Raw genomic sequence first — 20,687 nt, 5'->3', positions numbered from 1 at the left:
GCAGCTCCACTTGGGACTATGCTCACAGCCTGAAAATGTGCCTTGCCTTTAAATTCCATCTCTCATTTGGCTAGTGCCATTTGCTACAGCTGTTCACTTAATTCAGAAAGATCACATAATGAAACATATGCTAGAGAAAGAGTCCATTAGAATTCATTGAATACAGCTTTTCATTTGAAAACTCCCCTCAAATACACAGAATTGCTTTACTTGGCTTCATTTTTCAACATTCATACACATAATTGCATTTATTTTTCTAGTCAAGACTGCAAAATAAGTGATAATTTACTATATTACAACCTCCATCTCAGAGGATTATAGCCACAACAGTTCCAGTACACTTATGAAAGGGGTGCACGGTTAAGGAGTGGGTGGGTTGCCTGCTGCAGGAAACTCATACATATTTTTTCCCCTTGAGGAAATAGGAGCATTGTTGCTATCAGCTCTTTTTTCTACACATACCAATAACTCCTGGAAAACAGTCTTGCTAAAACAATATATCTTCCATATGCCCAAAAGAAACATGCACAAATACAATGAAGACTTGTAAACTAAGTATCTAGCATAGGAAATATTTTAGTTTGCTATTCGCAACTGACCTGATTTTTCAGAGGTTCTGAACAGTTTCCTGGTGGAATCAAAGAGCTGAGAGTGCTCAGTACCACTGAAATCAGGCCAAAATGAATCCTTTGAAATAAATAACGGAGTGTTTGAAAACTTTGGGCTGCATCTAGGGCTTGTTACAGACCCCAATCCAATGCATTTTGAAGTCAATGAAGACTCCCATTGACTTCAGTTGACATTGAATCAATTCTACAGTGAGGAAGTTCTAGTGCCAGGATAAATATTGTGTAAAGCTTGCATCTCAGTTAGGTACTACAGCACTTGCCACTACACCAGTCCTAATTGGCATCACGCTTCCAAATTGAGTGGTGGTTTTGATACAGGTCACAGGGTGATCTCTCATCTCCGGAGGGGAAAAGATCTACAGTATTAACCAAACCAATCCATTGCAGGAAAGAGTTCTTGTTCGAGGCCAAATCCAGCTCCCATTGAAGTCAAAAGGTTTCTGTGGGCTTCCAATGACTTTAATGGGCTTCCTAAATATAAACGCTATCTGTTAAGGGTGTTGAAATTTTCCCCTGCATACTAGGAAGATTTTACTCTGTTATGGTGAAGCGTGTTACTTAATCCTTGGTGCAAGTTATGCTATAAATATTACAGATACAAACAGACTTGAGGTACTGCAGTGAATTTAGTACTGTGGAATTGAAAGAATCCCAGTTTCTCCCACAAGACCTGGGATGTGGATTCCTGTTCCCTGGTCCTGTTCAGCCTGCACTGTTATCCCAGAATCCCTGGTCTTTGGGAAGCCAATAATCCGGTCACTGCCAGTTAAGCAGCAGCAGCAGCACTTTTTCCATTGCCAAGAGAAATATGAATCTAAACCACAACACACTGGCCCCAAATCACATGGGTGGCAATCTGCAAAGTAGTTGTCTTCAACACTCCTTCCTATAAGCCCAGCTCCTGGATAGCTCTCATGAAACGCCATGTAAACCTCACATCACGAAGCTTGTTTTGCAGAGAGTACCGACAGCCACAAGGGCATCGGTGGAAAAGTAAAAACAACACAGCATATCCTGAGCATAGGGCTCTCTCATACAACTAAGTTTTTCTCCAGTGTACTAGAGATCCAAAGCAGAGAAGATCTCATATGGACGACATGGAAACATTACCTTCCTTTATATTAAAGTGCCATTTATAGCTTCATACGATGCTTTAAAGCATGCTTAGTAACTTCTCAAAATCATGTATGATATGAAACAGATGCTTGCATTGTCTTCTGGTCCATGATGTCAGGCACTTGTATGGGGTAAATTCCACTTTTGCATGTGGTCTACAGCAGATAATTCTAATTGAAGAGATTATGTAATCCAAAACTCATCTCCCACATATGTCAATGTGAACCTTGTATGAGGCCCAGGATAGAATAAGGTCTTTATGCAGTAACTAAACTTAGCTATGCACATACCTTATTGTCACATTCAGCATCTCTCAGTGGGAAAAATGTGCTCCTCTTTATGATGCACAGCATTCCTGGCCTGTTACTCTCCCTGTCCTGTCGACTGTTTTCTCTCCGCTTTCCCCCTTTTACATTTCATTCCCCACAGCAACTCCCAACTCATCCCTGTTGCTTTCATACTCATCCCGTTCCCCATCCTATCTGCTAAAATGATAAGCAATGAAGTGGCTAATGCTGATACTTCAAGTGTTGTCATTAGGCTCTCAGTTAACACCCAATGAAATTAACGGGGTGCCTAGCTACAGCCAAGGAGCACTTTGCTGACCTTGCGCTTCTGTCCAACCACTGCTTTCAATGCTGTTGAATACTCTGTCCTCCTCAGATGCAGGGCCGGCTCTGGCTTTTTTGCCGCCCCAGGCAAAAAAGCCTCCCACCGCTCCCCCCGCCACCCCCGTCTCTCCCGGAGCGCAGCAGGGGAGGGCGGCGAGCCCAGTTGTGGCCCCGCTCTCCCCGGTGGCCAGAGTGCCGGGGGAGGGCAGCGAGCCCACTGCGGCTCCACTCTCCCCGGCGGCCGGAGCACCGTGCTGCCCCCCTCCAGGTGCCGCCCCAAGCACAAGCTTGGTGGGCTAGTGCCTGGAGCCAGCCCTGCTCAGATGCTCTCTTCCCTGGCCTTCCACGACTGTTCCTGGTGGTTCTCACCCTGCTAACTGTTTCTTCAGCATCTCCTTTCACGTCTCCTCATCCTCCTCTCCCCCTTTATCTGGTAGTGTCCTCCAGGATTCTCTCCTCACTTTACTTTATCAAAAAACTGATCTGCTGCCTTTGTTTTAGCAACCACCGCTGTACAGATAGACCCCCAGACCTCTATTTTCAGCCATGCCTTCTGTCAGGTATGTATCTCCAACACTGACATCTCCTCCAAAACTCAGCTGTTCATTCTTCCTACTTGTGTTCTCTATCCAAATCCATTTCTTCTCTATTTTCTGAGGTTACAGCCTCTGGTTACCTTTGACCCTCTCTCTTTCTTCCCCTTCTTATTGACTCCTCCTCTTCAATATCACTAGAATCTGCCTGTTCCTCATTGCTAAAACCCTTATCCTTCCCGTAGTCATTACTTGCATGAACAACTAAAACCTTCTCCTCTCCCTGGCCTTCCTGCCTCCCCACTCTACCTCTTCAAGTCTATCCAACATGTTTTTGCTAAGTAAATGGTCCTCCTCTTGCTGCTCTAGCTAAATCAACTCGGGCTCACTTAAAGTCTCCTGTCTTCGCACTATTTCCTCAAATACAAGAGCCTCCTCCTCAGCTATGACACCCTATAACTCCACCCCATCCACACAGTCTCATTTGCATCTACTCAGGGCCGAGCAATCCCCCACCTGCCAGAGCGCCGGGAGGAGGGCGGGGAGCCCGGCCGGGGCTCTCCGCTCTCCCCGGCAGCCAGAGCGCCGGGAGCAGGGCGGAGAGCCCGGCTGGGGCTCTCCACTCTCCCCGGCGGCCAGAGCTCCGGGGGGAAGGCGGAGAGCCCCCGGCGGCAGAAGCGCCGCGGGGAGGGTGGCGAGCCCAGTCGCAGCCCCGCTCTCGGGCCGGAGTGCCCCGCCGCGCCGCCCCCCTCCAGGCGCCGCCCCAAGCACATGCTTGGTGGGCTGGTGCCTGGAGCCAGCCCTGCATCTACTCCCTCTTTTGTTCTTTACACTCTTCCCAGCCATCTTGCTTTACAGCTTTGTCAACGAACGGTCAACTGCCCTCATCCACCAGGCCATGTCTGCCTTGCACACTCCTCCTTCAGGCCCATTTCCTCCAACAGCACTTTCTTCCTTCTCATCAACAGTTCTCACAACTTCCCTTAGACAGGACAAACAAGATGATATAGGACAAAATCCAGCTCAGATTAGAATCCCTTCAGGAAAGGGAATCTCTCTGGTCTGTACACTATAAATGACTTGATAATAAATAAATACATAGTGAATAGAGTACAGTAATTCATGCACTCAAACATGCAGGCATGGATACTGATTTTCAATAGTGCTCAGATTCTGTTGCCTTCAGTTGGAGTTGTGGGTATGCAGCTCATACCAATATCAGGCCCTTAACCTGGTAACTGGAGAAATCTCCAGACTATAGATGAAAGTGTCCACAGTCAGAGCTGAGGCCAGCATTGCGAAATGAATTGTGAATTATCTGAGTTTCCAGCAGCTAAGGTTTTTGTTGCTGTGAATTACAATATATTAATGTGTGCAAAAGGGCAATATTATTCTCAACCTTACTTCTATTTTAAAGGGACTTTGGGGATACGTATTTAAAAGACAGAGCCTCATTCACTGATATGTTGCTTCAGTGTTATACCAGAGTAACCCCATTCATTTCAATGCAATTACATAGGTTTAGTGCTAGAATAAAAGTGGCAAATCAGGTCTACTTTGCTGAAGGGTCTTAAAACAATTTCATCACATGGAAATAAAACAAAGGCTTCTCTCATCCCAGCCCCACCCCGCGCCCCCCAAATCATTTATGGAGTGTTCACACCTCTCTATATGGCTGAATGACACCATTTCTTGGCTCTATATATACAGCAAACTCAAGCCCTTTCAAAGGACCATTGGGATTGTGACAGTGAAATATCTGCTATTAGATTCATGGAGCTTGCTTCAGAGAGGTGCAGAGGGTAGCCTGTGAGGTGCTGAAAGCCCTCAGCTCCCACTGGAGTCAATGTACGCTGTGGGAACCTGGCACCTTAAAGGACTGGGCCCATAAAGGAAGAATATATGGGGTGTGTGGCTTTCATGTCTTCTCTCCCAGCCCTGTCATGTCACTACAGCAGTGTTAGGGTCTGGCTAATAGTGATAATGGTAAGGTGCTAATGTTCACAGCCAGGGGTGCTGGGTTCCTGATAGCGTTCACAGAGGAGGAGGGAAGAAACAGACTGACAATAGTTCAAATGCACCATTTAGCACAGCTAGGATACGGTGCTTGTATGGACCCCCGAGGGCAGCAATTCATTCTGGGCCATTAAAACCTCCCCAGAAGTCTCTCTTTCCGACTCCTTTGACAATAAGTCTCTGTATCTCCCACTCATTCTGGGAGATTATCAGTGGGCAGACTGATTGAGTGTCTGAACAGTACTCTGGGTGAAGTATGACTTAATTACAAAAGTGCCATCAAAGTATACACAGGACATATATTGACCTTGACCTCTCTTCAGGGAGTGTAAGAGGACATTTTAATTTTACAATCAGTGTGAGAACTGCAAACTAGTGAAAATTCAAATGTAATTCCCCGTCTTCACCAGAGTGCATCTTAAATGCACTGAAATATTAATGGCCAGCTCTTCTGATATCTCATCTTCTGTAATAAATTGCTGCCTTTAATACTGGAAGCTCCTATGAGACATTCACAAAAAAATCTAAGGGTATATCTAAAATACAATAGAAGACCTATGGCTGGCCCGGGAAAGCTGAGTTGGGCACATGGGGCTAAAAGTTGTAATGTAGATGTCCGGGCTCAGGCTGGAGCCCAGGCTGTAAGACCCTTGAAGGAGGAGGGTCTCAGAGCCTAGGTGCCAGTCTGAGCCCAGATGTCAACTCTCCATCTTTTAGCCCCACAGCCCGAACTCCATGAGCCTGAGTCAGCTGACCCAAGCTCTGAGACTCAGTGTTGTGGGGTTTTATTGAAGTGTAGATGTACCCTAAAGGGTCTGAGTTTAACACCCTCACTCATGTCAAGTATTATGTTACTCTGTGGATAGTTTATTTAATATCAACTGGCTTATTTGCAGAATAAGGTATTACTTGGTGGGAGTGAGGGGGCTGGACAAAGTTAGCTCCTATATAAATCTAAGCTTGGTCCATATGAAGATGTTTCCCTTTCCTCTAACACCATTGGTCAGTTCTGACACCGGTGTTGCTCTTCAGGGCAGTAGCAGTGGTTTGGGGATTTGCATGTTGGCTTTTTAGTTCAAGGGAAAGCAGTGACAATCTGCTCTGCATGTAATTTGTTTTATTGATGGATACACCAGTTCTGACAAGAGATGTTCAAACAGCATGCAGGACAATGTATTCTTCAAGGAATATTAGCCTAACACTAAAGCCGGGTTTCCCATGAGCAACTCTAGTCAGCTGAGGCAATCAGAGCCTAAGGAAGACAGCAAATTTTCCTGCTGCTCACAAAGCAACCTCTCTCCCAAAGCTGCTTTGACACACAATTCTGCATAATCCAAAACTAACACTGCTTGTCTTCCCAACAGTCAAAACTTGCTCAGACATTAATTGGAAGAGTATGTGTAAGAGTGCCTCCTGGTAATGCCATACATAACATTAAAAAACCTCCTATGTTCTCTTTGTAGCACTACACTCACTCATGAATCTGTAAAGTTAAAAAACAAACACTAAACTGAAACATCTTTAATTATACACAAAAAGCAAAGGGGAGGGGTGAGACTAGAGCATTAAAAGACCTTCGCTTGTGTGGGGCAGAGGACACTGGACTGTCTACAGAAAGACCAGCTCACATCACATAAGTAGAGGGGGATGTCCACGTGCTAGGTCAGTGGTTCTCAAAGCCGGCCTGTTGCTTGTTCAGGGAAAGCCCCTGGCGGGCTGGGCTGGTTTGTTTACCTGGTGCGTCCGCAGGTTCGGCTAATTGTGGCTCCCACTGGCTGTGGTTCGCCACTCCAGACCAAAGGGGGCTGCGGGAAGGGTGGCCAGCACATCCCTCAACCCGCACCGCTTCCCGCAGCCCCCATTGGCCTAGAGCGTCGAACCGCGGCCAGTGGGAGCCACCTGCTGATACAGCAGTTAAACAACCCGGCCCGGCCCCCCAGGGGCTTTCCCTGAACAAGTGGCAGACCGGCTTTGAGAACCACTGTGCTAAGTGACATTTAAAAAAAAAAAAAACAGGTTGGTGAGATCTGATCAGAGTTTTGGAACAGTCCTGATGAGATTGCTTACTGAGCAGAGTGAAGGTAATACAGTTAAGAAAGTGCCTGATAGCTGCAAACTACCAGTGAATTATTTACCACTTCTCACCTTTCCCAAACTATGGAATTTCAGTCTAAATTTACACTGGCCCAAGACCCAGAAAAAATATTCAATCCTGGACCAGTAAAAAATGTAAGATCTAATTTCAAACAAAATAAGGAATTGCCTCTTCCATTGGTATAAGGATTTTTAACACTTATATATGAGATAAAATACCGTAACCTTCATCCAGCGTCAAGAAAAAAGTTCCATTAATTGTGTTGTGAGGGAAGTTTGTATCCCAAATGCATTAAGAAACCAAGAACAATTATTTCATGTTTTTAGATAAAAAAAAACTTTAACTAGCAAATTGAAAGAACTAGCAGAAGTATCATTCAGTGAGAGCCTATATTCAATTTTTGCACACCAGTATCAATGTGAAATGGTCAGTGCATACTGATTCATTGCACTCTCCACATTGCTTGTGGTTCCTTCCAGTCAGCTGACCTTGGGCAAATGTAGCAACATCCACTGCCAAGTTGGCTAAATGGTCCCATAGTGGCTGGTTTTCGATGGTAGCCGAAGTACTCCTTTGATGGCTTGGTGAGATGATGGGTATCAAGGATTCTTCTCTTTATATGCATCTATGAGTCTTTTTCCTAGTGTGACAGATCCAGAGCAGTGGGGTACAGGAGTCTGGTAGAGGGCAAATATACTGGTCACTGGATGAGTAGTTTTCTGTTCCCTGAGTGACCAGAGCAGGGGCTGCACTAGAGTAATCAGGAATCTGCTAGAACCAGTTAAGGCAGGCAGGCTAATTAGGACACCTGGAGCCAATTAAGAAGAAGCTTCTAGGATCAATTAAGGCAGGCTAATCGGGGCACCTGGATTTTAAAAAGGAGCTCACTTCAGTTTGTGGTGGGAGTGTGAGGAGCTGGGAGCGAGAGGCGCAAGGAGCTGAGAATGAGAGGGTGTGCTGCTGGAGGACTGAGGAACACAAGTGTTATCAGACACCAGGAGGAAGGTCCTGTGGTGAGAATAAGGAAGGTGTTTGGAGGAGGTCATGGGGAAGTAGCCCAGGGAGTTGTAGCTGTCATGCAGCTGTTACAGGAGGCACTATAGACAGCTGCAGTCCACAGGACCCTGGGCTGGAACCCGGAGTAGAGGGCGGGCCCGGGTTCCCCCCAAACCTCCCAATTGACCTGGACCGTGGGTTCTCCCAGAGGGGAAGGTCTCTGGACTGTTCCCCAACCCACATGGTGAATTTCTGAGGCAAGAAAATCAGCCAATAAGCGCAGGACCCACCAAGATAGAGGAGGAACTTTGTCACACTAGATTGACAAGGAACAAGAGCCTTGTTTGTCTTGGTCAACATGGTGCCAAGCAGGATTGTTGTTGACTCAGACAATACAACTTGCAATGCCAGCAACATTAAGTATGTTGAATGAAAGAGCCATTGGGCACCTACTCATCTTGCCCCGCAGGAGTACATTCTTACAAGATGGCACATGTTATTGACACCACTTTTAGTGTCATTGTAGTGGAGAATTATGTGGGGTTTCTTTTTGTCTCCTTCTACAATCTTGTCGTGAAGCATTATTGATAGCATTACCACTGACTTCCCCTTCTTTGGGGCACAGGAAACCAGGAGAATGGCCAACCATACCCAAACACTGATGACAATTTTTCTCAGCTTCAATGTGGCTGCATCTCACTGAGTATACTGACTTCTTTCACCACAGTATTCCAACACTGATCACATTTTTTGTTGAGTAGATCTTTAGCAAGCTAAATAGTGGTGAAGAAGGTATCCCCAACTATGTTTCTTCCAGACTTAAATCAGGGCTAAACCATCTCCTTCACAATGCAGTCACCTTGGTCATTTCTCTTTGTGATGTAGGTTGTTTCCAAGGAATACCTCTCCATTCAGAGGATACAATGTCACAGTATCACACCACCACCAGATCTTGATACCATATTTTGCCATTTTGGTATATATTGTGTTTTAGACATCAATGTCCTTTTTTGGCACCAGGTGCTCATCAACAGTTATGTCTGCTCCAGGAGTATAAAACTTTATCAGTTGCTGTACAGACACTCTATACATCACAAAATGTAGCCAGATTGTCTGATGCTCTCCGTTCTTCTCTCACGCTTTTGTTGTCAAATCGCAGGTGCCAAGCAATAGTCTGAATCGCTACAGGCTCATTGTTGCCTGGAAGAAAGGGATGTTGTGAGTGTGGATTCCATAATCCCTCCAGTCCTTTATGATTCCCTGATACGCATCGGCCAGAATTAGGAGTTCAGTGTAGGCTTTCACCTTGGTTTGGTTGAGCAGTTTCCATTCCTTGTTTTTGTCTGGACTGCCGTCATTCCATTCTCAGCATATGCAATCTGCCTCTTTAAATCTCTCTCTTATCACAATGTGGAAAATGTCTTCTGTAAGGAAAAGCGCCAATGTTTTTACCAGTGTATCTTTTTGAGCATCACCTCTTACTCCTAACTGTTCATGGATAACGTCCCGGCATGGTCTGCAATGAACCGCTCGCAGAGACAAACATCACATCCTACCCGTCTTGCCACTCATGGAATCACAGTCCATGCTGGGGACAGTGGCAGGTTGGCTCAGTTCACCCAATACTGCAGTGCTACGCTTCCTGCCTCCGCATGTCCTCCATACTCTATGAAGGCTGCAGGATACATTTACTCCACTTGGCTGCTGTGCTGGTAATATGAGCTCCTCATTATTGAAGACGAACTTGATGAACAATCAATGGAAACATGGTCTTACTTCTCAAAGCAACTCTCAACATGATCTAGCACAAAGTCACTATCATCCAATTCGTTGTCATTACAGGATGACTCACTTTCAGAACTGCAAATTGTTTTTATAAAGGTCAGAAGCAGAATATTGTGCCTGTTTGTTTGTCATCTTGAATTGTGCAACACTGCAAATCCCCTTAACAGTCTCCTGCGTCTGCAGTGTTTGGAGCACAATGTCTAGATAGAAAATCCCTTCAAGAACATTAGGCAAGAGATGCAGCATCTGTCCACTCTGTGTTGAGGAGACTTAACAAACCTGGATTTTAAGATACCAAGCTCTCTGGAGTACCTTGTACCTTAGGGTAACTGTGTGCAGCAACCACTGTCACTGCAATGCATTATCAATATACGCAAGGTCCTAAGACAGCAAGTTGGATGGCCACTAATCCATGATTTATTGTAACATATATGCTCCTGAGGATTACCCCACAAATACATTAGCATATGCAAATTACGTTTATGTAAAAAAACAGCTTTTGCTTAGTGAAGGAGACATAGTTGCCACAATTATTATACAAGATACTCTCACTAGAAGCAAACGTGTAAACAGAACTACTAAAAATACTAGATAACAGTGCAATACATTTGTACAAATGTACCCCACATACTTTTTTAAATATAGAAATATCTTTCATGCTAATCTTTTTCTCTGAATTGTGTACACGTGCCTCAGTGGCAATGTCCTAAAACAGCATAGTTGGAGGGCCGCTCCTTCATGAGTTATGGTTACATACATGCTTGCTGGGTATAATATTATCCCATTAATGTGGTTGAGAGTTAATCAAACAATATTGTTTCTACAATATATTGTAGGGTTTTTTTCCCTTTCCTCTAGGATGTGCACTACTGAACTCTACGTATTAGAAGAACCTGGCTTTAGAGAGTGAAGAATACATAAAGTACCAGTATTTAGAGGAGATATCTAAAAACATCATAAAGATATCTTTTCTGTAAGAGATACAAAATAGAATGCATGGTAAACTGGCACACAGATTTTTATTGAAACTCCTTTGGTCATCTGAAATCCATGCCAGTAAAGCCTTTAACACTGCACACAATCATGTTTGCTCATTCTCTCAGACACTCACCGAACTAAACTCACTGCTGGCAAGAACATGCACACTGCCAATGACAAATGCCAGCTGTGAATTTGGCCCGTTGCACCTACTGCAGCATACGCAGTACGAAAGACAAAGGGCTCAGCAGGCATTCATTGGGAATGCCTGTAATACTTAAACACAACAGGATGAAGAGACAAGAGGATTTTCCTTCTGAAATTTTAAGTCAACCCATTAATGTTAGCTAATGAAGATGTTTGTGAATTAAATGCCACTTGTCTTTATTCCCAGCTGGAAGTAAAGGGAGGTGGGGCACTAAGAGAAAACAAACAAGGTTTACAGGGAGAGTGATGGGACTCCGGTAACAGACAGTATGATGCAAATTATCTGTTGAAGTAAATTGCCACAATTCCATCCATTTAGATGGAGCTGTGCCAAATTACTTCAGCAGAGAATTTGTCCCTTTATTAGTGAATGCTGTGAGCTTCCAGAAAAATCCCATTCAGTTTGGAATTCCAAGGCCGAGAATTTTTATTTCAATATCAAATCTGTAAACTAATCTGTTTACTTGGTAGGGGGAAAATTGACTCATCCTGAGTAATTTCCCTTGAAAAAGATAAATAATAATAATAATAAAAAAACCACACCACATACAGACAGCTGAGGCAGATTTCTTTCCCCATCGCAGATGAGAAATTGCATCATGATTCATCATATACACAGTAGGATTCTAATTTGTTCTTTTAACAAGTTTGTTTGTGTAATTCCTTGTAAGCAAGAATTAATACACTCAGACATGAAAAAATGTTAATTTATATCACATTGCTTTTGAAAAGTACAAATGTTGTGTCGAACTCCTGTTGGCATCCAATCCAGCCTGAAGAAAAAAGGCAAAAACAAATGCATGAACTGTGCTTAGAGGTACAATGTATTTAGTTTGCCTAGCACCAGTTTCTCATCCACTGAAGAACATCCTCCTCATCTGACAGTGGACACCAGTGTGAAGTGATAGCCACAGCAGGAAGGACTGGGTGGGAGCTTTCAAAAGATATTGTATATTCTACCAGAATCCAATGGATTGGACTCTCTTCAAGGGGATAGGCATGACGACTTAGTGAGCCAAACCCTCTCCTAAATTAAACCTCACTCAATGTTAGTGAAGCCGGTAGGGTTTAAGTCAAAGAAAAATTTTCTCTGCTGGCTCTAAATCGTGCATGTGATGGTATGTAATCACATGTGTGAAATGCACATTTGAGTGTTCAGACTGGGTGATTACTCAAGCAGCAATAATGGACGATCGCCCTGATGTGTGCTTTCCCTGTGGAAGACCAGAAAGTCATCTATTGTTGCTCAAACAGGAGAATTGCCCTTCTGGGAGGAGAGAGGTACCCCTGCCCTACCTTTGCCACACCTGAGGGGAGGAAGCTCTTTCTCCGGTCTCTACCTCTCACAGAAGAAGAGAGGCCCAAGCTGTTTGGGTGGCCTCTGCCGCTCCAAATGAGGGGCAAGGCATAGGGGGTTCATGTGATGATGTACCTAGGGGTACATCTACATGGCAATAAAAGACTTGCAGCATGGCTGTAGCTGGCCCAAGTAAGCTGACTCTGGCTCTCAGACCTCAGGCTGCAGGGCTCTAAAATTTCAATGTAGACATTCGGGCTTGGGCTGAAGCCCTGGCTCTAATACCTTGCAACATCTTCACTGCAAGTTTTAGCCCCATTGCCCAAACTCCATAAACCTGAGTCAGCTGACCTGGGCTCTGAGACTCAGTGCTGCAGGTTTTTTATTGTAGTGTAGCCGTACCCTAGCTTGCCTTAAGCTAGCCCTGCAGCAAATCAGAGTATCCTCCAGGCAGCTCCCAATAACAGCATTTCTACAGAGACCTAGTCTCACGTTAAAGCTACCTTCTCCATCAGGATCCAAAGGGGAAGGTGGCACAGCAAACACTATGTGTCGTTCTATGGGGATGAATCTGCCCCTTGGGTGAAGCAGCTGCCACTGCTGTAAGGGGACTCACACTGCACTAATGTGACGAATGAAGCCCAGCCTGGAGCAGAAGTCACAGACAACAAAACAGCTCACTATTTTTGCAGTGTGATAAAAAGAAATGAAAACATTTTTGCAGTTGCAGCTCCAAACCCATGAAGACGGTGGTGGCCTCTGAATGCAAAGTCATATCATAGACTTTACGGTTAGAAGGGACCAATATGATCTTCTAATCTGACCTCCTCCACAACTCAGGCCACAGAATCTCACCCACCCACTCCTGTAACAAACCCCTGACCTACGTCTGAGCTACTGAAGTCCTCAACTTGTGGTTTAAAGACTTCAAGGTACAGAGAATCCTCCAGCAAGTGACCCATGCCCCACGCTGCAGAGGAAGTGAAAAAACCCCAGGGCCTCTGCCAATCTGCCCTGGAGGAAAATCCCTTCCCGACCCCAAATATGGCGACCAGCTAAACCCTGTGCATGTGGGCAAGACTCACCAGCCAGACACCCAGGAAAGAATTATCTGTAATAAGTCAGATCCACCCTATCTAGTGTCCCATCACAGGTCATTGGGCATATTTATCGCTAATAGTCAAAGATCAATTAATTGCCAAAATTAGGCTATCCCATCATACCCTCCCCTCCATAAACCTATCAAGCTTAGTCTTGAAGCCAGATATGTCATTTGCCCCCACTAATCCCCTTGGAAGGCTGTTCCAGAACTTCACTCCTCTGATTGTTAGAAACCTTCATCTAATGTCAAGTCTAAACTTCCTGATGGCCAGTTTATATCCATTTGTTCTTGTGTCCACATTGGTACTGAGCTTAAATAATTCCTCTCCCTCCCTGGTATCAGTGGTGTCAATAGCTGCCTGAAGGGATGTTCAGGCTGTCAGGTGCCCTTCCAAAACCAGGAACTGTTCCCTACATTCTTCTCAGCATGTTTAGAAATTGCAAAGAAATTAATAAAGGTATATTTAGACAGGACTACTTGATGTTGGCCACTCTTCTTTGAAAAGCAGTGGTGGAATATGCCTTTTGGCCATGTAAATCCAGTCTGTTGTAAGCCTTGTCTTTGGGAGCAAAGACAGGATAGAACTGTTGAGAAAGCTCATTAGCAGCCATAACCACCAAGAAATCAGAAACTGATTGGTTAAAAATCAAAGTGCTGCTGAGGGACTTGATAACCTGTGTCCACCTACTTGGCCATAGGTGGTACAGAGGTCGGGGTAGGTCAGAGACTTTTCACGGGCTTTAGCAAAGCTTCATTAATGGGGTGGGCAACCCTTCCCAGGGCAGGGATCTGTACAACACCACAGAAGCTGTGAAGGTTTTCTTGCACAAGCCCTAAGAGCACAGGCTGAGAAGTGGCCACTCTCCTCATCAGGTCCTGAAAAACGCTGAAGTCCTCTGGAGGGCAGATGTCAATTCTGGGGTGACGGCTTCACTTGGCCAAGATAAAATTACAGGGGGGAACCTCTAGGGGTTCCTCCATTATTTCTCCTTCCTCCACAGGGTCCAATTCAGTGGCTGGAGGAATGATGGCAGAATCCTGAACCCAAGGGGGGAAACCTCCTCCTAGACTGAAATTGTGATGGAGGTCTAGAAAGCCTTGGAGCAACGCAAAACCAATAAGGCAATGGGGGATACTGCAATGTCTGAGACACCCACAGTGGGAGACATCATATTGGAGCTTCTTTATTAGAAAATCAGTCCTGATCCTTAGGACCTTTAACCTGGGTACGAGATCTGTAAGAGGATTTAAAAGATCATGAAGGTGATGCAGATTCCTCCCTTTCAGAGTCCAAAGAAGAAATGTAAGTTTCTTCAGAAAAGGGAGGAGAGGTCCCCTTATGGTTCTGAGGTGATCTGGGTATGGGAGACCGCCAGGGATCCAAAGAAAGCAAAGGTCGAAGCAGTCAGCATGCCAATGAGGTGAGTGCTGCTGGCTGCGGATGATGCCAAAGGTGCCAGCAACACAAGTGTGTCAAGGTGCTGCTCATGCAGGCGGTGCCAAAGACACTGAAGTTCCCCTAACCAAAGTCAATTGTAGCAATGGAGAGTCTGGTAGGGGAAGGCACAGAAGATCTCTTGCAAGCAAGAAAGCCCACAGAGTGGAGAACACCAAAACAGATAAGTGTTCATCTGGAGGTGCTGAAGTAGACTGGATTGGCTGGAATGATGATGAAGGACCTAGTAAAGGTGAAGACACTGATCTTGATAGCCCCGAAGGAGCCTGAGTCTACAGTGAAACCTCAGACGGGCCTGGTGAATGCTGTCTGTGGTGCCTTGGAAAGGTACCAGAGGGTTTACTGGAAGTCTTTATAGGAGAAGACCGAGGCTTTAAGTGCTTGTCAGCATCAAACCGTCACTTTGAATTGTGGGGAGTTAGGGGGATGCTTGTCATGGACTCAGAATCTACTACCTCATGGTCAGGACTCAGTTCTGACACGGGATGCAACGCCTCTTTCAGAAGGCGAACTTTCAGGCATAAATCCCTCTGATTTTTAGTCCTGGTGGGGAAATTTGAAACACTGGCTAATTGAAGCAAACGCCATGGGGAACTCCAACTCTTGTAACAGGCAGTGAGAAGGAATTGAGAGGAAGATGGCAGACTTGTCTCATTTATGCCCTCAGATGGGCACATGAAGAGATCAGGGGCACATACCGCCCAGTGGTACTTCTGGCAAAAGTCTCTGACTCATGCATTGGGTGCACACACACCAGTACTGGAATGCATATGTGCATAATCACTCAAAGGAGAATGCAATAGCTCCACAGAATGAACCGGGGGTAATAGCAAATCTAACACTTAATCAGTGTCAACAATGTGACACTGCTGCAAAAAGTGCATGCCATATTGATTTTGTATTCATAGTGGAATCGTATGTAATACAATTAAAGTAATTACTCCACTCTAATCAGCCCTGGTTAGGTTTTCTCTGGAGTTAATTAGTTAATGCTTGTAAAGCGCTTTGAACCCACAAAATGTTAAACCATTATTATTATGATTGGGCTGCTACTGGGCCAGACATGTCCAAGGTGCGGGGAATGCTGCAAGTGTTACAGTCTCGTAAAAGGCTTTTATTTTTGCCCGGCTGACCATAATGTAGGATACTTTTCCTACAGAAATGTTTGCCTCTAAGAAACACACACAGAGAGGTGTACACATGCATCTCATAAGCTCAAGGACTGTATTCTTCGAGCACCGTCCAATACTAGTACTTAAGAAGGGAGAGAGAGGTTGGAGGGGGGCAGAGACTGAATGTTACCCTGCATTGGAAAAGAAGGAGCAGCAATAGAATAGGCTTGTTTTCTGTGGCCAGTTCATGTAGAATAGAGTTGAAACCATTGTCCTGCCAGTGCTCCCCTATGGAGTATTGAATCAATGCCTGGTAAACGCAAGGTTCAGTTTTGGGCAACGACTCCAAAAAGACATCACATACGCTGGAGAGACCTGAGAGGAAAGCAAGAGCAATGAAAACAGGCTTGGGGGCATAGGGAGGGAAATAAGACATACCATGTGAGGAAAGATTTAAAGGACTGGGTCACATTGAGTCTTGAGAAATGAAGGCTTAATTGTGTATAGTACAAAAAAGGAGGTTATAAAGGGGGCAGCAACTGATTATTCTCACTAGTCAACAAGAACAGAACAAGAGATAATGTGATGGAGACAAAAAATGTAAAATTGAGGGTAAGAAGTAGGAAAAAGTTTACAACTCAAATAGTCAGTGGAACAAGTTGCAAAAAGGCAGCAAAATCCCCCTCACTGGGGATATTAAGGCTTGATTAGACATCCATCTGTTAAGGAAGATTTTGTTATAATCTCTCCTGCTAAAATGCAAGGAGGTGGACTAGAAGTCCTACCTAAATCAGTGGATGGGTACCCATGACTTATCTCTGTCAGATTTTTAAAAATAGCATTTATTTAATAAAACAACTGGCATCTGGGATCTTAATTCTCCAATTAACTTAGCCCTTTGTTTCCAGTCCTGGGAAATTTATCACAGAATTCATGGCAAACAATATTATTTGCTAGTAATGATCAAAAATAAAATGTCCAAAATTTTTAACGTTGATGATGGAATGTTTGAATCTTTTGGGGCATTTTGATTCAAAGAATAAAGAGCAGAAAGTTGTCCTTGGATGGAGACCCTTGTAGCAGAGTCTCAGCATGGAAATAAAAATCACAATAGCTTAAGCATTGTTTCAGAAGAGTACTCACAGCTCCAGCTGAAGTCAGTGGGGCCTGCTGGTGTTTGGGAAACCAGACAGAGAATGTACATAAAAACAGTATTGATCATGGAAATGCTGATGCAGGCTGGACTAGAGTGGTGCTACACCTTGCCATCGCATGAGAGCAGACATAAAAAGTACTATTGATGAACAAATCTTGTACCTGTCTGGTAAAAGTCACTCTTTCCATGGACTCTGGATGCCACCAAAGATTGCACAATGTGGTATCTCCTGCTGTAAAGCTAGGATATGGCCTAAAATACCATCAAGGTAACAAAAATTACAATGGTATAGTACTATTTTTTCTTCTGCTATTAAAAATACCATGGTATAGTAGAGTTTAGTTTGTTTGTGTGCATGGACACATATGCACCATTTAGGGTTATGTTATCTATAAATGGATGTATATAGGACCCCAATGTGTGTAAGTCTATACGTAGAGCGATACTTTGCCCAACTTTTCCAGCATGAGTACAGAACAAGATGTCCCACTTAGGGTGCCAAAGCCTAAGTGTCCCAGATTGAAAATAGGTCTTGCATGATTGCATAACATGCTTACCAGGAGAAAGTTACTAACTACATTTACTAACAATTATGCACATTCATATCCAAATAAAGCAATATTTCCTTGCAGTTAGAATGGGAGAATGCTGTATCTGCTATCACAATTTATTTGTACTACAGAAGCATGCCGAGATCAGGTGTGGTGAGTGCTGTACAGACACTAAAAGACAGTTTCCAATCTAAACTGAAAACAATATGCAACCAGGGCATAAATGAAACCTGGAAGCAATGGAGGAATTGCTCAGTCATTGTGGTTGCTGTGGCATGTTTACTTTCTAATGCCAATAACTGTGTACAGAGATGAGAACTGGCTTCAACAACAGTGACTGAAGTAGACTGAAACAGGATGAGGAGCTATGACTGTACCAGCCAAAGAAAGAGCTGTTGAGGACCTTGCTCTTCCTCTAGCAGAGGAGTGGGAGCTGTGGCCCCCCTCATTCTAATCACTGCAGGGATAAAAATCCCTATTGGACAACATTCTGGATTAGTTTTGCCCATTTTTCTCATGCTTACCTTGTCAAAATACAATGCAGTAAGTGGAAACAACGACTTCTTGTGTTGGCAAAATGGATCAGAGACCAAAATCATCAAAAGTGACCAGTGATTTTGGGTGTCAAGTGTTACACCTCTAACATGGCTGATTTTCAGAAGATGGCTGCAGAACACTCCCTGAAAATCAGGTACTTTTAAAAATGTCTAGTTTAACACCCAAAATCACTAGTACCTGGGAAAGAACTTATTTGACAGCCAGCTTACCAAATTCTAACTGTCAAGAGGAAGCAGTACTTTTGGGAGTGATGCTGAAGCATCAGACAACTTTCCAGAGAAGAACTTCCAGTTTAGATATCCTAGAAAACAGAGGACTTGGATGTCTGTACCCACTAATAAATCATTAACTTATGTTATTAGTGTCCATCTCTGCTGGCATTCCCAAATACTGGAACATAATTTGTCTCCTGGAACCCAAGACTAGTCAGTGTGGGTCCAGGTCCAGTTTATCCCATTAGAATACACTCATTCTTCACAGGGAACCAGCATTATCACCTTTATACTGTATATCCAAACACCATAGACTGCTAGTTCACAGCACTGAAGTTAAAGTGTAATGAGCTATTAGAAAGTCTGACATCCCTGAACTTCCCGAAGAGACCGATCCTACAAGGTGTTGAGCACCTCCAATGACATGCTCAGCACTTTCATCTCCCCTGGCTTCATCCGGAAAAAAAGGCACTTTGCATCTCTCCAGAGCAGGTCCAAAGACTGGCCAAACCCTGGACCATTTTTTTTTCTGAAACTCACCTCTCTCCGCAAGTGAGAGTTGAAATAAAATGGATCCCACACACTTCACTCATGGTCTGACAAAATAATGGCAAATGTCTATGTTTTGACAAGTTGCCCCAGTTTTTTCCCATTTCTAATGGTTATGCATTCCTCTACTTGGTTACTTTTAACACAAAAGCCGTTGCATATAAATGGATGAATTCCAACCCATACAAGTCAGCACAGAGCTCACATGTAGAAAAATTCTCACAGTAAATCCCATCCAAATACGAACACTCTGTTAATGGCCTTCCCTGTTCTGCATGCTCCATACATACCAGTCGGGACAGCAGGATCCATCGTTGGCTTTTCCCAGGTGTTGAGCTGCTCCCAGGTAAATCCATTGGTCCCCAGTGCCACGCTATAACCACAGTTACTGTAGTGTTCATCAAAGGAACAACCACCTGAGGGCAAGAAAGCTGAATAAATACTTCTGTCTATTAATTACTTCTGTCTCATTATGTTATTTCATTTACATCAATGCTTTTATATAAATTCTGGAAGGAAAAACAAAATGCAAAATGAATTTCTGGCACATTAGATTTCTGTATTTGCTTTAGGATATCCAGGAAAGACTTCTGGATATCAAAGGCCCACTTTTTTTGCGGGGGGGTGGGGTGGGGAGGAGAATCTTATTTTCTCTCTCTCTGATTGTGCTGCTGTTAGTTATGGCTATTACCTTAGATTCAGCCTCATGACTTAAGAATTTAAACAGCAGTCTGGCATTTCAGGCATGAGGATTCAGGTCTGAAGCACAGTAACTGTTTCCTAGCTACAGAGCTTGAAAACCAAGATGTTCAGATAGGAGGGAGGAATAGAAATTCATATGGCAAATGTTAACCATGGCTTCATTGTGCAAACTCTCAAGCCCTTCATTTACACTTTTAAACATTCAGTAGTGCCAGGTTAATAGATGATTTCAAGACCACGTCTCTCACATTTACTTACCTTTCAACTTTCTAGTGCCATAGGTAAGGATGTGATGAGCCAATTGTTTGACCCAATACCAAGAAGTAACAATTTGTATAGTGGGAGCCCATTAAAGTCAACCCTTACCATGGCACAGTATAATACCTTGCTGCAGCAAAGAGGAGATACCATTGTACATTTCACATTTTTTGTTGTTGCTGCAGCATACTGTGATCTTAACAGCATCCCAGTGCAAGAGGGCAAGCGACTCACTGTTATCTGGTATTGAGTTTCAGCTGGTCCGACCCATTCAATGTATCCCAACCTACTAATGTCATAACCTGTATCTAGAAGGTGTCGTGTAAGATATCAGTAGAAAGCTAACACCATACTGATCATTGATATTATTGTTAAGGCTATGTTTTAGTCACGGACAGGGCTGGCGCTTCCATTTAGGTGATCTAGGCAGTTGCCTAGGGCGCCAGGATTTGGGGGGGTGGCATTTTGCCACCCTCGGCAGCAATTCGGCAGTCTTCGGCGGCAATTCTGCGGCAGGTCCTTCACTCACTCCGGGACCTGCCGCCAAAGTGCCCTGAAGACCGGGAGCGCGGAAGGACTCTCCCGCCGCAGAATTGCCGACAACAACCGGGAGCGCGGAAGGACCCCTGCCTAGGGCGCCAAAAACCCTGGTGCCGCTCCTGATCACGGATATTTTTAGTAAAAATCATGGACAGGTCACGGGCAGTAAACAAAAATTCACTGCCCATGACCCTGTCCATGACTTTTACTAAAAATACCAATGAATAA

General features: G+C 44.3%; 1 protein-coding gene across 5 annotated transcripts in view; it reads right to left on the bottom strand.

The window, feature by feature from the left end:
- Positions 1-20,687, bottom strand: part of PTPRT (protein tyrosine phosphatase receptor type T) — a 707,111-nt gene that overhangs the window by 511,428 nt on the left and 174,996 nt on the right. For all 5 annotated transcript variants that reach the window (XM_034787359.1, XM_034787363.1, XM_034787360.1 and 2 more), the window contains exon 2: positions 19,250-19,375. In XM_034787359.1, coding sequence (XP_034643250.1) covers positions 19,250-19,375 — 126 coding nt within the window. The remainder of the gene's footprint in view (positions 1-19,249; positions 19,376-20,687) is intronic.

The sequence above is a fragment of the Trachemys scripta genome, chromosome 12 (assembly GCF_013100865.1).
Source record: "Trachemys scripta elegans isolate TJP31775 chromosome 12, CAS_Tse_1.0, whole genome shotgun sequence".
Lineage (NCBI taxonomy): Eukaryota > Metazoa > Chordata > Testudines > Emydidae > Trachemys > Trachemys scripta.
The sequence above is the reverse complement of the archived record's forward strand: the minus strand, read 5'-3'. Positions and strand labels throughout refer to the sequence as shown.